The 15,838-nt window shown below is 46.7% G+C and overlaps 7 protein-coding genes across 7 annotated transcripts; 5 read left to right on the forward strand and 2 right to left on the reverse strand.

Annotated features, from left to right (window-relative positions):
* Positions 1-30: 30 nt before the first annotated feature.
* C8R40DRAFT_1044913 (uncharacterized protein) lies at positions 31-409 on the forward strand (the record flags this gene model as incomplete). Its single annotated transcript, XM_046224252.1, has 3 exons — positions 31-82; positions 133-235; positions 286-409. 3 exons carry the CDS (start codon positions 31-33, stop codon positions 407-409), a joined length of 279 nt encoding a protein of 92 aa, XP_046086541.1.
* A 467-nt stretch (positions 410-876) lies between these two features.
* Positions 877-1,161, reverse strand: C8R40DRAFT_1020692 (uncharacterized protein; the record flags this gene model as incomplete). The annotated part of the gene is made up of 1 exon (XM_046223001.1): positions 877-1,161. A coding segment is annotated over one exon (285 nt), but the record flags the coding sequence as incomplete, so codon positions are not given.
* Positions 1,162-2,533: 1,372 nt separating this feature from the next.
* Positions 2,534-3,629, forward strand: C8R40DRAFT_1045453 (uncharacterized protein; the record flags this gene model as incomplete). The annotated part of the gene is made up of 5 exons (XM_046224304.1): positions 2,534-2,603; positions 2,685-2,947; positions 3,010-3,088; positions 3,146-3,296; positions 3,350-3,629. The coding sequence occupies 5 exons, from the start codon at positions 2,534-2,536 to the stop codon at positions 3,627-3,629; spliced, it is 843 nt and encodes a 280-aa protein (XP_046086543.1).
* A 1,945-nt stretch (positions 3,630-5,574) lies between these two features.
* Positions 5,575-8,351, forward strand: C8R40DRAFT_206199 (uncharacterized protein). The gene is made up of 6 exons (XM_046234340.1): positions 5,575-5,665; positions 5,726-5,964; positions 6,016-6,677; positions 6,740-7,973; positions 8,033-8,115; positions 8,166-8,351. Exons 2-5 carry the CDS (start codon positions 5,727-5,729, stop codon positions 8,056-8,058), a joined length of 2,160 nt encoding a protein of 719 aa, XP_046086544.1. The 5' UTR covers positions 5,575-5,665; position 5,726; the 3' UTR covers positions 8,059-8,115; positions 8,166-8,351.
* C8R40DRAFT_1045328 (armadillo-type protein) lies at positions 8,194-10,638 on the forward strand (the record flags this gene model as incomplete). Its single annotated transcript, XM_046224295.1, has 3 exons — positions 8,194-9,504; positions 9,557-9,640; positions 9,703-10,638. The coding sequence occupies 3 exons, from the start codon at positions 8,194-8,196 to the stop codon at positions 10,636-10,638; spliced, it is 2,331 nt and encodes a 776-aa protein (XP_046086545.1).
* A 370-nt stretch (positions 10,639-11,008) lies between these two features.
* C8R40DRAFT_1045369 (cation transport protein-domain-containing protein) lies at positions 11,009-14,575 on the forward strand (the record flags this gene model as incomplete). The annotated part of the gene is made up of 17 exons (XM_046224299.1): positions 11,009-11,076; positions 11,115-11,304; positions 11,356-11,390; positions 11,454-11,823; positions 11,864-12,255; positions 12,323-12,572; positions 12,621-12,677; positions 12,734-12,849; positions 12,899-13,037; positions 13,205-13,377; positions 13,432-13,593; positions 13,641-13,679; positions 13,811-13,965; positions 14,016-14,062; positions 14,118-14,172; positions 14,227-14,282; positions 14,330-14,575. 17 exons carry the CDS (start codon positions 11,009-11,011, stop codon positions 14,573-14,575), a joined length of 2,550 nt encoding a protein of 849 aa, XP_046086546.1.
* An 87-nt stretch (positions 14,576-14,662) lies between these two features.
* On the reverse strand, positions 14,663-15,691 carry C8R40DRAFT_1160715 (AAA domain-containing protein; the record flags this gene model as incomplete). Its single annotated transcript, XM_046230047.1, has 4 exons — positions 14,663-14,928; positions 14,976-15,012; positions 15,098-15,593; positions 15,648-15,691. 4 exons carry the CDS (start codon positions 15,689-15,691, stop codon positions 14,663-14,665), a joined length of 843 nt encoding a protein of 280 aa, XP_046086547.1.
* Between the last annotated feature and the right edge of the window lie 147 nt (positions 15,692-15,838).

Genomic DNA, 15,838 nt, shown 5'->3' on the forward strand with positions numbered 1-15,838 from the left:
CATGAAATGACATAACTTGTTCTGTTTCTCATGCGACCAACCCTCGGCTTGTTCAAAAGAGGAGGACGCTCTGCGTGGAAAGGTGCTCCTATAATATTTCTCAAAACTCAAAACGAATCAACTCTCTTTCAGGACCTTATTTCGTCGCCTTTCCCAACCTAAGGGAAGCTCAAACCTCTAATGTCGCCATAAAAACTCAAGCCAGGTCATGTACCATCCTGCCAAATTTCGTTGGGTACGCTTTCTGCTGTTAACATACCTGATGTTATTCATATCAGATTGTAGAATTCGGTTTCTGGTTCATAACGGGAAGAATTACCTCCCGGTCATGGTTACGGAGGAGATGGTGGGGCATAAGCTGGGGGAATTTGCACACACTAGGAAAGCGTTCTCTGGGTCTGGAAAGTGAGTCTTGTTTTCGATCTTTCACACCATTTCCATTGACTGCTGTTACAGGAAGAAGTAGTAGCATTATCATCACGAATCATAATATCTATAAACTCTTGCCGCCCATGTTTTTCAAATAATCACCCCGTTGTAACTGAGAAGACCATACCTGTGAAAAGTCATAATTGGAATTGCTGTCGTACAATATTAAGCCTCATGGTACGTTGTAACTCTTTTGGATGTTGTGACCAGCGAATAAATAAATATGTCTACAGCTACACGACTACTTGAAAAGTGTGGATTGAGTTCTCGTGCGGCAACCATAGCTGCCATCACCATGCTGGTTGCATGACGCAAACTGGTGCTGATTTGGCTGAAGAAGGGCCAGCGCTGAGAGGTGCTGCTTTCTTCTCTGATGCATGCGTATAGTGTGTCCTAACGGGACATGTGTTTATCAATCTGATTCCCTCTTCCCGCCGAGATCGAAACTCACATTGTTGCAGCAATAGACCACGCCTCGTACCTGAAAGCAACTACTGCTTCTACATCTGCATCTCTATCGGCCCTCCACGCTCGCTGTTCTAGCATGTAAGCGAGATCACTGAATCCCCGGGCGCACTCCTGATGCGCCTGGGGATATGACGAAAGGATTTCTCGGTGGGTGAAGATGGCTTCGAGGTACTCGCCTCCGGTGGTGGGATACGTGTCCAGTTGGGCTTGTATGGCTCGTAGGTACGCACATCCGTAGGACTCGCTTTTTGTGCTGGTGTTGGAGTATTCCGACTTTGCTTTGTCGGACTGCAGAGGCAAATTACTCGGATGAATATGCATGCGATTTTCCGGGACTCACCTGACAACTCGGATCGTCGGACATTGTTACGTCTTCCTGGACGTCTGCTCGCTTTGGAGATTCCACGATGTCGCTCACTTTTTGCTATCTCCAGGAGAATAAACAAGAGTCATCACGAAGACAGATTGTGGCTCACATTAAGCTTTGTTCCTCCTGTTAATGAAAGCGTTTGCAATAACTCGCAGAGGTCCATTGGAAACTGCTGATTTGCTCATTCAGAAATCAAGAAAAACACTTCTAGGATCGATGGTCATCACCTCTTGAGTGATCGTTGTAGTCATTGTAGCTTTAGAATTGAAATTGGAAGCTACTTGATAGGTTGGATTGAAGATATGTTAGTGGTAGAAAGGTAAGTGTCGTTCGATCTTTCGACATGTCCTTGGCCGCTATGTACAGTCCTCATGCTGAACGCATTTGCAAAGAGCCGAAGCCGCGAGGCATGAATTCCCCATTTGATCAGTGATTAGAGAGTCAGTACTTGAGGATTTTAGTTCTACATGTTTATTTACTTTTGACTCAAATACTGGTTTAGCTTTCGAAGAAAGACTCAAGCTGACTTTGGGATGAACATTATTTCGCTTGTACTGTGGCATATGAAAACAACTAATGCACCCGGCCCTATTACACCGATATCATCCCCGTCTTGCACTGTGTTCATCGATCTGCTCAATGAATCCCTCGTAATACTCACATTCATGGATTGGATCCTTACATCAATACAGAGCAAGATGCAAATTTGGAATCCTAGTTGGATCGTTGCCTTCATTCAATGCATCATCCATCCGGATCTCTCTCCCGCTTCTTCCCACCAAGTAATAACTAATATCAATCAATATACGCTAAGGTGCTGATGTATGTGAGGAGCGTCAGAGAGCGCCATATGCTGCATATGCAAAGCTCAACAAAGAATCATGATGAACATCCCAGTTCATCGCCCAGTACTCCACTCAAGCCTTCTGTATTCGCTTCAACTTTATCTCCATTCCTGGTACCTTATGGTGGGATGCTCCCAAAGATCATCGATGAAACTGGCGGTGCTTCCCTGGTCTACTGCTGTCCACAAATCGCTTTGATAGGAACCGGACAAAGCTGAAAATCGTGATGGGTTTTCGCAGACTCTGTCGTAATCTCCCAGTAATCCCGTAAATGATTTCAATTCAAAAAAATTTCGTCTATTTGTTGAGCCCAGTGCCTTAACGTTAACCATAGAATCAAACTCTACCCAGATGATAAGTCAATACGTATATGAAGCACACTTGGTAAACACCCTTTTGCATCACCTCCTGCTCTACGGTCATGCCGAGCTCTCAAATTTCCTTGGACCGAGCATACCTTACTGCAATTTGGCTTGAGACGCTATTCTATGGTGCGTTATTCCTCAAAATTTTTGCGTACCCTGACGACTGATTGAGGAACCACATTTGTCTGTTGCTGCTATCCTACCTAGGGATTAACTTGTTGCTGTTCTTCTCGTACCTCTTCATTGTACGGTACAAGAGAAGAATTTCTCTAAGTAAAATCATCGTTGGCGTTGCGGTCATGATGTTCCTCTTTTCCACCGTCCACGTCTCTTTAGGATTCTATCGGTTGATAGAAGGATTCATCGTTTTGAAAGATCCCATAGTGTTTTTTTCTGATGTTTCCATTCCTGCGAATGTCGCAAAGGTAACGATACACACTGTCAATTCAATCCTTGGGGACAGTATCATGGTGAGTGTCAATGCTAGCAGAAGTATATTTGAGCTGATATACGTGGCTTTGATATATTGCAGGTGTGGAGATGCTATAACGTCTGGGGGCAAAGCTGGTTGCCGTCCATCCTTCCAATCCTTTTGATAATTGCTTCCGCAGGTAATCGAATATTCTCAAGCGGATACGTCTTTACTGAACAACCGGCTCCCAACATAGTTTGCGGTTTTGGCCAAGCGGTCATATTCGCGGAAGCACGGACTACGCATAGCGCGTTTGGATCTAACCTGGAGAGATGGAATGGATCGTTATTCTCTCTATCGCTCGCGACAAACGTCGTTGTTACTTCTTTGATTGCTTCCCGAATCTGGTAAGTCGTTCGTCGCAGCTCTGGTTTGAGCTTTACTCAACAGTCCCCTCAAGGTGGGTAAGCCGCCAAAATAGTTCTCTTCATGATTCGAGCTTCAAATATCGACGAGTCCTACTTCTTGTCATCGAGTCCGGTGCTATTTATTCTTCAGCTCTGGTCATTGAAATCACTCTTTATTTCTTGAACAACAACGCGTTCTACATCATCTATGATCCTATTGCTCAACTTACTGCGAGTGTTCCAATTCCTTTACGCCTCGTCTGCAACTTAAAATTTTCATCCTACACTGCAGGCAATCGTACCTACCATGATCATCGTCATGACGAGTCTTGATCTGACGTCGGCTGCCCTGGATTCCGAAGAACAACGCACGACTCGGCATCGGACTATCGAATCTCGACCTCATTTTGCCGCTGCAGGACGCGGTACGGATACATTCTCCTCGATAGTGTCTTCATTTCCAGACCCCGAAGATCGTGTAAGAGAGCAGGCGACTGATATCTATCTGGGATTGAACCAGAAGGAATCGGCAAAAGTCGCCATATAGTTTTCCGTAGAGTTTTGTTGTACTTGTACAATGATCTTGATCTGTTTGAAGATGTCGCAGCGCACTAGTGAGTGTGATGAGCTTCTTCCTGTTGATTACATTCTGTCATTACAACGCAAACTCCCTGCCCTCGATTGCAGATCTTACCATGAATTAGTTCTGGATGCATTTTCAGTAATTATAAATTCGTTTCCGTATACACGTTTCTAAGATTTCATCGTCATCCGTACCAAATTACTGAAGAACGTTATCCAGATTCCAGAGACTCAGAGGCAAGTTTGCCATTCTTTGCTCCCGTCTGGCGAAAGAATTGGGCGAAGGACTTCCCTTGCTTTGAGGGAATCTTTGAGGGGATCATGGGTCCCACCTTTTCTGCCTCAATGTCGCAATCAGCTACATGTTTCGAGATTCTAACAGCACTTTGTTTCAAGCCGGTAAAGATTGTTGAACAGGTTAGGCAGCAGCAGCGGCAGGGTAATCAAGCACTTAGGCTGGAATGGAATTGTTGGTGACGGCGAAAGGTAAAGAGTCATCTTCCACGATCCGTCCCGTATACATGCTGCGAGCCTATGATACAGGAAATCCTTCATCACCTTTATCAAACCTTTTTGGATATGTTATTGTCCCGATAGCTTGGCCCTTTGTTATTCCTTTCCATGCATCAACCGGCGCCGGTGGTTATGAACAACTTTAGAGAGTAACTGCTTTTTACCCCTCTAGGTCATTTGCGCAACAAAGTTCACCTTTCATCAATGGGAAGAGTACCGAACCTTCTTGATCGGGAAGACATGTCTGGTAGGCTGTGGCCCATTTCAGCATGAGTTTGGTAATCCTTCGGCTGTTACCTGATCTGGAGACTTTTGTGGGGGCAAGGCTTGTCATAAGGAGTCAGAAAGAGATTCGGTCGATGGCTGGAATGAGGTCTCTCGAAGCCTCTTGTAGCTTGATCAATGAGTCATTTCTTGAAACATAAATAGTTGAATTTCATGCATGTGTTGATATTATTCAAGCAGCTGAAGCACTGAGACAGTACTTACAGTAGCTGTTGTAAATTTAGAATAATCTAATCAACGTGGTGAGGTACCTCTTCAATTCACTCCTACATCTGCTCACCGACGTTCAGTGTACGCTCCGCGCAACTCAGAGTCAGATCCCGCACGATCCCGCTATCCTTTCTGTCAGTACAGTTCAGTGAAGTATGACGCAAAAGCGGTTTTCTGCCCTACTCTGACACGATGCCGACACATTAACGAAACAGCCACCCGTTGATTACAGTAGCAGCACTGGGAATAAGCAGTATGATTCAGAAATATGATGAACCCCATGTCATTTGTCATTGGCTAGGTGTCTCCTCGTGCTTTATGGGGCAATTCTTGGAAGCGATTGGGAAATGAACTTAGGATACGTTCGCGACAGACACCTCTTGGTAATGAGAAATGTGGTTTTTTCACGAGGCGAGGTCCAAAAGGATATTTTGAAAACATGCCAAATGGAATGGATCTGATTCTGAGCCATCTGCAGCTGAAAGCAGCGCCGGCACCGTGAACGAGTCAACGGTCGAGGCCGGAGCTTGCCGATGTGCCGGTAATTTCATCACGCGGTGCTGGTTTTTCAGCCCTGCTCTTTTCGTCTTCCTCATCAAGGACAGACATTCAGACCGGATTGCCGCACAGAGCGTCCGTCTTGTTTTCTTTAGAACAAACCCATCTCTTCTCCAGCTGCTTCCTAGCCTGCTGGCAGGTCATTTTTAACGACCAACCCTCTCAAGAAATACCCAGAAATCAGTACCATCTCAACCGATACTCTTTTGTCACAAAAATTCGTGAGTCTTCCGTCCTTTTTTGCAATATGGAAGGCCTAATTTGCGGCTTTTTTGATGTAGAATGAGCAAATCTTCTGTTGCTGCAACATCAAAGATTCCTGCGACCCAGCTACCATCGAAGTCGGCTTGGTCGAAAGGCCCACCACAAACTGCCTCGCCGCGCTCCCAATCTCCTGCACCATCGAATTCTGCCCCAGCGCATGCTACTCACTCTAGACGGCCTAGCACTCTTGGTCAAGGAATTCCTATAAAAGATGGCGTCAGTATACCCCGTAACAACGTGGGTGCAACAAAAACAGGTATGCGTGTCGTCTTTTTTCTCTTGTGTAGAAGGATTAACAATAAAACAGGCTCTGTGGTATCCTTTGGGTCCATAGACGATACCTCGGCACCTATATCCTCCTCACCAGCAGCTACACCCGCTATTAAATCCTCATCTGAAGGCGTAAAGTCTTTCGGTTCGGTTCCAGCTGCCGTTAGTCAGATAAATGGGAAATCTTCTGTCTCATCTTCAACAAAACCGCCGCTGAGCCAAACTTCTTCCTCAACCTCCATTTCAGGTGCATCGACATCATCATCGTCGACCTCTGCACCCACAAAACCGAAAGTCGATGTCCGAAAATTTTTCCAGAGCGCTCCCCAGTCAACTTCGGATTCTTCCTCTCCTTCTATGCGACCGTCGAATCTACCGCCTCAACAGTCCTCAACGTCCAACGCTCCAATGGGTGCGCCATCATATAACACATTTGTGCCCGCTGGTATGCGTGTCCCGCCAAATCCTGTGGCAACTGGTGTACCTAGCACACCAAGATCACCGAATTACCCTAGGCAGCAAATATCGAATGGTAATGGTCCTCGACCTCCTAATGGTACAAATGCTCCACCTGGACCTCCGATGCAACCACCCATGGGAAGTCCTCGCCTCGCTCCTCATCCACATCCTGGTCAACAGCCCAATGTGCAGCCTCCTCAAATGCAGGCTCCTGTGCAAATGGGCTGGGGCCCTTACTATGTAAGTTATTTGCGATTTATACAATTCTCCAGTGTACCGTTAGCTAAACTCACGACAACCAGTATAACATGGCTCCTGGAATGCCTCCCGAACAAGGTGGATATATGTATCCCATGCCCTGGGCATACAATATGCAGCCTCAACAAATGCCTCCACCTCATCCCCAACAACATCCGCATCCCCCCCTTTCACATCATCCCTCATCTCAAGGTCCTCCTCATCCTTCAATGCCAATGTCTCCACGAAATCCTCCCATTCCACTGCAAGGTGGCCCTCCTGGTACACCAACGTCTTCACATGCTTCGGCTGCTCCTCACAGCCCCCATCCTGCACCACTTTCGCATTTATCATCCAACAGCATTAGCGCCGTTTCATCACCGCCTCCTACTCCCTCGTCAGCTACGATGCCAGGTAGTGCTCGGCTCAATAACAACGCCAATCCCTTCGTTCCTCGACCGACTTCGAAGATTGTAATCAAGAGCGCTGACGGCTCTGAGGTCAATCTCGAGAACTTTAAGAAAGGTCCGAGCCATCAATCATCTCCATCAATCGTCACCTCTTTACCCACACCCTCGCCCTCCGGACTGAATTCGCCAAGTAGACGGGCTATCCCGATTGTGGCGCCTGACTCCAAGAAGAAGCGCGAGGAAAAAGAAAGAGAAGAAATGCAAGCAAAGGCTGCAACTTTGGAGAAGGAACGGAAGGCGAAGGAGGAGATAGAGAAGAAGGCGAAGGAGGAAGAGCGTCTCCGAAAGGAAAAGCAGGAAGCTGAGCGAAAGGAGAAAGAGGAAGCTAAACGTAAAACTAAGGAGGAAGCTGAGCGTAAAGCTAAGGAAGAGGCTGACCGTCTAGCTAAGGAGGAGGCCGAACGTATAGCCAAACAGGAAGCTGAGCGCAAAGCAAAGGAGGAGGAAGAGGAGCGACAGAGATTAAAGGCTGAAGAGGAAGAAAAGGCGCGCATAGCTGAGGAGGAACGTCTTCGACAGGAGATACTTGAAGCCGAGAAGCATCGTCAGGAGGAAGAGGAAAAAAAGAAGGAGGAGGAACAAGCGCGTCTTGTGAAGGAAGAGGAAGACGCTGCAGCCAAGGCTAAAGCTGAGCTTGAGGCTGAAGCTAAAGCTGAAGAGGAGGAAGGCGAAGTCATTGAAAAGGACAAGCCTCATACAGACGGTCCAGAAGCGAAAGCTACCGAGATAAAGCCTGATGAGAAGAAGGCCCTTCGGATCGATACTGCTCGTCCTTCAGAGCCTCTACCGAAACGCCGACCAGGTCCTCTTGACCTATCAACTGTAGCTGGTAAGACAAACATTCCTCCGCCTCTACCATCTGCTCTAGCCACAGCGCGTATCATTGAGGACCTTGGCCGTATATCTTACCCTGAAGGCGTCCAAAGTCCCAAAGTTGAGCTCAATGTCAACGCCAAGGATGGCAAGTTTAGGTAAGCGGTGGTCATAAACTCAAAGATTCAGCTACTAAGTTATCATGCAGATACGACAGAGATTTCCTGCTTCAGTTTATGTCCGTTTGCAAGGAAAAACCCGACAATCTCCCTGCTCTTGATGCTATCGGTCTTGAGCCACCTTCTCAACCACCGTTCCCCATTATTCGTACTCAGTCTGGGCGCGGTACCAGACCGGGCAACATAGTGCGTTCGACCTCTGTTGGTCTAGGAGCTGGATTTAAAGGAGCTCCTACTCCTTTCGGTGGAATGGGCAACTTTGGTACAGCTGGATCTGCCAGCAAGCTGTCTAGTGAAGAGAGGTTCCAGCTTGCCAATCCTGGTCGTACTGTGTCGATGAGTGGTGCCGGTACTCCTTTCCGTCCCCAGGGTATACAACGGACTACCAGTTCTGGTGGACCTGGTTCACAGTTACACACTGGCCGCACCAGGAGTAAACGTGGGGATAAACGTCCCGATGCCAATAAGGCTCCGCCTGGGGCACACCACCAACAGTACGGTCATGCGGGTACAACGTATGGACCTGGTGGTATTCCTCTTGAACCTGTCGCTCCATTGCAATTGTCCGAGAACCGATGGGACAGGAAAGCCATCGCGAATGTTGATCAAGACTCTCCTGAGATCGTTGATCGCAAAGTTAAATCTTTGCTGAACAAACTAACGATGGAGAAGTTCGACTCGATCTCCGATCAAATTATCGCTTGGGCGAACAAATCAGAGAAGGAGAAGGATGGACGAACGTTGATTCAAGTCATTCGTCTCGTTTTCGAAAAAGCAACCGATGAGGCAACCTGGTCAGAGATGTATGCTCGCCTTTGTCGAAAAATGATGGAACAGATCAGTGCCAAAGTTCAGGATGATGGCATTAGAAATGCGGAAGGGAAGCCCATTGCAGGCGGTAATCTCTTCCGTAAGTACCTGCTCAACAGGTGCCAGGAGGACTTCGAACGCGGTTGGTTCAATAAAGAGGCTACCGCTGCTGCTGCTGCCACAAAGGCAATAGAGGAACAAGCAATGAAAGCTGCCAATACGACGAAGGAGGAGGAAGAGGTTGCCCTATACTCCGACGAATATTACGCTGCTCAGAAGGCGAAACGTCAGGGTCTCGGTCTCATCAAGTTCATTGGTGAACTTTTCAAACTGCAGATGCTTACGGAGCGTATTATGCACGAGTGTGTCAAGAAACTTTTGGGCAACGTGGAGAACCCAGAAGAAGAAGAAATCGAGTCGCTGTGCAAGCTTCTCATCACTGTTGGCCAGATGCTTGATACGCCTAAAGCTCGTGCACACATGAATGTCTACTTTGACCGCATGAAGGAGTTGACGAAGAGTACCAATGTCAACTCCCGTATGCAATTTATGTTACAGGTATGATAAAACCTCGGTTTCTTTCTGAAATAATCTTCTCATGCATTTTCAGGATGTTATTGAGCTCCGTGAGCGGAAATGGCAGCAGAGGAACGCCGTCGCAGCACCTACTACACTCGCTAAAATTCACGAAGCAGTGAGTGCCCCTGACCTTGACATCAGTTATCTTTATCGTTTACTCAACACATCGGTACTTAGGCTGCGAAGGAGAAGGCTGTCGCAGAGAAAGATGCGTACGCCCGGCAAATGAACACTAGCATGTCCCGCACTGGTTCGCGTCGTGGCGGAGATAGAAACGACCACCAAGCCGGCGCTGATGGCTGGACTGTTACTGGCAATGCTCCTCGTCCTCCCGCCAAAGTCGGAGATTTGTCGAAGTTCGGACAAATCAGCAAGGGCGCACCAATGACGTTTGGGCCCAGTAGCGTATTTGCGGGCAAGAAAGAGAGCAAGCGCGAGTCACTTTCGAGGACAAACTCCAATGCGAACATGTTCCAAATGCTCCAAAACGTCGAGGCTGCTGAAGTTGCTACTAAAACGAGCAGGCCTCCCAGCCGGAAGCCAAGTGTTGATTTGGGATCAGGTGGTGCACCTGAGCCTGCACCCCAACGGAAACGTCTCAACTTGCTACCTCGAACGAAGCCTGTCGATCAGGATTCTGCTCCCCAACAGGAGTCGGATTCTGAAGAGGAGGAGGAGATTACGGACGAACCCGAGCAGGAAATGTCGGAAGATGAAGCCAAGAAGAAGATTTCCGAGGATACCAAGGAATTCTTCGGTGTTCGGAGCCTTGACGAGGCAGAAGTTTACTTTGAAAAACTTCCCTCAATGTACCACCATAGTCTTGTCGACAAACTTGTCACTCTTGCCATCGAGTCGAAGGAAGCTGATGCAAGATTGGTTGGCGATTTCTTCGAACGGGCTTCATCGAAGAAGCTTTGCTCAGCTTCAGCGTTCGAAGAGGGCTTCCTCGGTATTGCGGAATTTTTGGACGACATCGCTATCGATGCTCCAAAAGCTACTGATCTTTTGGCCATAATGATCAAGGGTGCTGACCTCGGGGAAGAGCAACGGACGAATATTGCTTCGAAGTCAGCCGAGAACGGGGACAAGCTTCTCAAGCTCTCATCATAGACTTTCGCTCCTACTTTCATTCACTGCTTGTATCGTTGGTCAACATTAATTCACCTGTTTATTACCTTTGCATCCCTTCATGTGTGTTTTTGTCTTCTTATCTGATTCTACATACCATTCTGTTCTTGTCCTGCAGATTGTTTATATATCATAGTCTACTGAGTAGTGTACTGCATTTGAGTCTATTAACAGAGAGTTAGTCTCTATACTATAGAACTCCAAAAGTTAATTTCGTTGACGGATGAGTCCGTGAGATTATTCCGTCATCATAATATTGCCTTCTCACTTCGGATCTTTGTCTTTCTGTACCACCATTCTGCTTTGTTCCCCAACAGGGGGCCGTTTCCTCGTTGTAATTTAGCCAGTGTCGATGCTACCATCCATCAGGCGACATCTCAATTTTTATCGGATTCATATCTTATTTTTGCAAGTTTTCATGTGCCTGTTAATATCGTTGCTCAATAACTTTGTCTTAGCACCTTCACCCCTTTAATATTCTCTGCTATATTCTATGCAAGTAATGGACGCTACAAGATCAGCTATATCGATGCTTTGTTCAACTGTGTCAGCGCAATGACGGTTTGCGGTCTGGCAACGCTCGATCTGAGTAGTTTAACACCCTGGCAGCAAGTTATATTGTTTATACAGATGTGTCTTGGAAGCCCAGTGCGTATCACACCAATTCCCTCATTTTTGCATACTAATTTATCTTGCTAGGTTGTTGTTTCCTGGGTGATGGTTTACATTCGGAAGTGAGACAAACCCTTCCTACATTCATGGTTCTTCACCTAACCTTAATCTTCGTGTGAATACAGGTACTATTTTGAAAAGAAATTCGAACATCTAATCGAAAGCGTCGCTGCCAGCAAGGAGGTTCCTGCCCCCAGTGTTTCAGAAGAGCGGAGTGCTATTGTTCGTTGGTGCCGCTTGCTCGTCAGCTTGCTCAACAGCAGGAAAAAAGAGCAGCTTCCTATGACGCGGCAGGATAGCAGTGAATCTTTTGGAGAGAAAGGGCGCAAAACTTCGAAGAAGCTTAGGACTGACATGATTAGGCGAATGGACGATGCGCCCAAGCTGGTGAATCCTAGCGGATGGATCAGCGAGGGAGACAGCATACCTATTGCGCGTTTTGCAACTATCAACTCTCATCCTCAACCTTCTTCGCGAGGCCAGTTTCGCCCTTCCGTAATTCCGCCAGACAATCAACCGCCGGTCAAAGGGTTAGTTGACTGATCACTCGATTACATGTATGCGATCTCATTCCCCCAGAATCATGGCCCGCCGGTTGTCAGATCCTGGTACTCCTTCTAGGCCATCGTCACCGCAAGGACACTCCAGTATGTTGTCTTCTTTGCTGTATCTCATGCTGTCTCTCACGTTAAGCGCAGCCTCGCTGCACAGGTTCGATACGGTGGCACCGAAAAGCTCTAAGTTCCCTCGGACTCCCACCGTAGAATTCAGCACTACCCTTCCCCGTCGTCGTGCACGTATAGAGCCACTACACGAGGAAGAAGGTCTTGCACGGCCTACTGTAAGCCCCTTACAGCCCGATGACCGCAGTAAGTTTTCTCAGAGCGTTCACGATGATAGCTCTCATGAAAATCCCAGGATCCCTGCGTCGGATGTCCATACCCTCTCATCCTCTCATGACGTCACACACATATAGTACCTACAAATCTAGTAGAGGCACCAAGCATAGTGGCTTTGGAGGATTTCCGATGCCCCATGAAATATTGCAAAAACTCTTCGACAAATTTTTCCCAAAGCTAAGACACAAACTTACACGGACTATTACTATACCAATTACAACTACCATTGCCTCACAACGTGGGGGCAATATACCCCCTGGTGCCAAGGTGGTGCCGTATATCTCTTTCGAAGCCGTTGTCGGTAGAAATTCTGCTTTTCCATTGCTCTCCGACGAACAATTGGAGGTATGACATAAATCATTTTACTGCAGATATCGAGTTAATAATAGATAGGAACTCGGCGGTGTCGAATATCGCGCACTCAATGCTTTGCTCTGGATTGTTGGCGCTGTAGGCTTTTCATTAATGCTTACAAGACAGTAATTTCTGATTCATTTTACGCCCAGTATCATATTGGCATTCAGCTAGTGTCGTTTGTGGTCATAGCATCTTATATGTCTATATCAAAATGGAACAGCGACTTTCTTCCACCCGCTCTACATCGCCCTGTGTCTTCGACATGGTACGTTTCTCCATGATCGGCTTCGAAGCTGCACTGAAGAACAATGCAGGTTTTCCCTCTACCAAACTGTGTCAGCCTACACAAACACCGGCACCTCATTGGTAGATACTTCTATGATACCCTTCCAGAAAGCGTACCCAGTAATTGTATTTATGGTTATTCTTATATTGGCTGGAAATACTGCGTTTGTAAGTGCATTGCCGTTCCCCATATAAACTGTTGCTGATTTTACTTTCCTGTTCAATTCTTAGCCCATATTGTGAGTGCACAATCGCAAATTTCTTGTCAATATCTGCTTAATCGGGAAATCATCAGCCTACGAGCTGAAATGTGCGATTATCTCTCTACATTCTAGTCAGTGTCACTTAGTATCTACATCATCAGATTCTTTCTGTCCAAAATAGTTCCTCGGACTTCACGCCTCCATGAAACCTTACAATTCCTCTTAGACCATCCCCGACGATGTTTCATCTACCTGTTTCCTTCACATCAGACTTGGTTCCTGCTGATAGTTGTGGTTGCACTCAAGTACGCAAGTCCATCGCGACTTAGAATTAACCTGTAAATAAAATTCCTTTCTAGCGTTACAGATTGGCTTTCCTTCATGGTGTTAGACATTGGAACCCCAGCTATCGATGCTATACCTGTCGGTGTGCGTCTCATCATAGGGGTCCTTCAAGCGGTAGCAGTCAGAGCTGCCGGTTTTGGTACTGTCACACTTTCAGCGCTCGCACCAGCCGTCAAGTGAGTCGTGCCGCTGTCAACCATCGTGTTGCTCAATTCTTCTCAAGGGTCTTATATGTGATCATGATGTACATCAGCGTTTGTAAGTGCTTATTTTAAAGTCTCTTCGGGTGCGACTACCAAGTTCTGTTACTCAAATTCTTGTTGAATAGATCCCATAGCTATGAGGTGAGATTCATTCAATTTGGCAACCATCAACATCGCTGAAATCCAGTAGTGTACGATCGACCAACGTCTACGAAGAGCAATCTCTCGGCGTATATCGAGAATCGATGATTACGGATGAAGATCCTGACTTCCAGTTATCCGGTCCCAGGATGACTGTGTGGAGTAAATATCTTGCTATGCACGCTAGGAAGCAACTTTCTTTCGGTAAGTTCACCAGTTCGTGGTATACTGGGATTCACGCGTTCCGTGTTCAGATATGTGGTGGCTCGGTCTTGCTCTTTTCCTTGTTTGCATCATTGAAGTACGTGAAATTTGTGTGACGCATCTTTGTAACCCTCGCCGATCTATATCCAAAGAGGCCAAACCTTGACGACACCAGCAAGGCGACATGGTTCAACATTTTCAATATCGGTCTGTCTGCTAGCTTCTTTTTCAGGTGACATCTACTGAGTATCCTTGCTTTAGTGTTTGAATTGACATCTGCCTATGGGACGGTTGGTTTGAGTTTAGGGATTCCTACAGTGAGTTACCAAGTTCTTTGTAGATCATCTTTGCTCAAATGTCATAGGCCAACTATTCCTTTTCTGGCGCATTCCGACCACTGTCCAAATTGATCGTCTGTTTGGTCATGCTTCGTGGCCGCCACCGTGGCTTGCCCGTTGCAATCGACCGAGCTGTCATGTTACCCTCTGAGTATCAGCGGCACGACGAGATAAGTGCAGAGACAACTGGCCAGTATATCAACCGGAGTAGTCGTGTATTTAGTGAAGAGTTCGCCAACAACCCGGATGAGATAAATGAAGATCAGCCTTAAATTTCCAGGCTGCAGCAATACCGATATCATACTCGACTTCTACATACATGTCCATTGGCCATAGATGATGATTAATAACATTCTAGATCATAACGCGTCGATATCGACGGTAAGGTTTGAAGACCATGCTCTATCTGCGAAAGCTCGTAAAAATGTGTAGCCCTTGGCGGTTTCTTCATCGGTGAGTGCACCAACGGAAGGCCGAAGTACTTCGGCCGATGATATTAAGATACACATTGATTTTGCTCGGCTGATTGCCACATTCAGTCTTCGACGCTCAAGCAAGAAATGCAAGTCAGCTATATGCGACTGAGGGAGAGAAAAAAGGCATATGACGAATGCTGCTTCTGAACCTGAAGATAAAATGAGTACCGACTCAAAATTCGTTGACTACACGCACCTTGCAAGCGTTCCACGGTATCCACGGTCACTGTGGACTTAATTGTGTTTTTTCCTTTCCCTCCTTCTATGGTCATATTGTCAAATATTTTAGAGAGTTATTGAGGTATCGAAGTGTCCTACAGACAATGCCGCTTTGACAGCTTGCCTCTGGATGCGATGTGGTGTTGCTACAAATATATCTTCCCCTGGTAAATATTCCTGTATTGTTGCAACAAGCGCAGATGCTACTGCTGCCTCAGCTTTGACGTGTAATTCATACCCGACATTTTCACGATGCTTCCTGCTGACAGTGTGTAACTGTATCAAGGCAAGAGACAAAGGGTGAGGGACGACATCCATGGCTGAGTGAAAGTCATTTGAATGTGAGTTTACTATATGATTGGTGATGAGGGGAGGGGAAAGTAAGCGTTGAGGTCGCTTCAGCATGACATTCGATAACCCAAGAAGGAAATCATGAACAGCATTTAGAATCTGAACATATTCATTGGTGGCTTGAGGATTTTCCATTCGGGATATTGAGCTGAGGGCAACAGCGATCCGTCGAGCTTGAACCTTCTGTGGTCTAAAAGCTTTCGAATAGATTGTTGATACGAATTCTCCCAGATCTGGATTAAGCCTGTAACGATGCATAATTAGCAAGCTGCAAGCACTGGTATATAGTCCTCCCTACCTAAAGTTTTCAGTTAGTTGCACGATTGTACCCTGCGAAGACATTTCCGAAACGTCGTCAGGTAATGGAGAGGAAGGTCTAGTATCACTGATTTCAGTCCGAGTTGGACGGGAAACGAACATCAGGGAGTCAAGAATTGATCCAAACAAAGGTCCACTTTTGAGCTGGGGATACTTGACTGCCAAGATTGG

The sequence above is a fragment of the Lentinula edodes genome (genome assembly GCF_021015755.1).
Source record: "Lentinula edodes strain Le(Bin) 0899 ss11 chromosome Unknown C8R40scaffold_17, whole genome shotgun sequence".
Classification (NCBI taxonomy): Eukaryota; Fungi; Basidiomycota; class Agaricomycetes; order Agaricales; family Omphalotaceae; genus Lentinula; species Lentinula edodes.

Coding starts and splice junctions, on each gene's coding strand:
- C8R40DRAFT_206199 (XM_046234340.1), top strand. CDS start 5,727: ATGAGCAAATCTTCTGTTGCTGCAACATCAAAGATTCCTGCGACCCAG. Junction 5,965..6,015: donor CGTGGGTGCAACAAAAACAG/GTATGCGTGTCG, acceptor ACAATAAAACAG/GCTCTGTGGTATCCTTTGGG. Junction 7,974..8,032: donor TGACCTATCAACTGTAGCTG/GTAAGACAAACA, acceptor CGTATCATTGAG/GACCTTGGCCGTATATCTTA.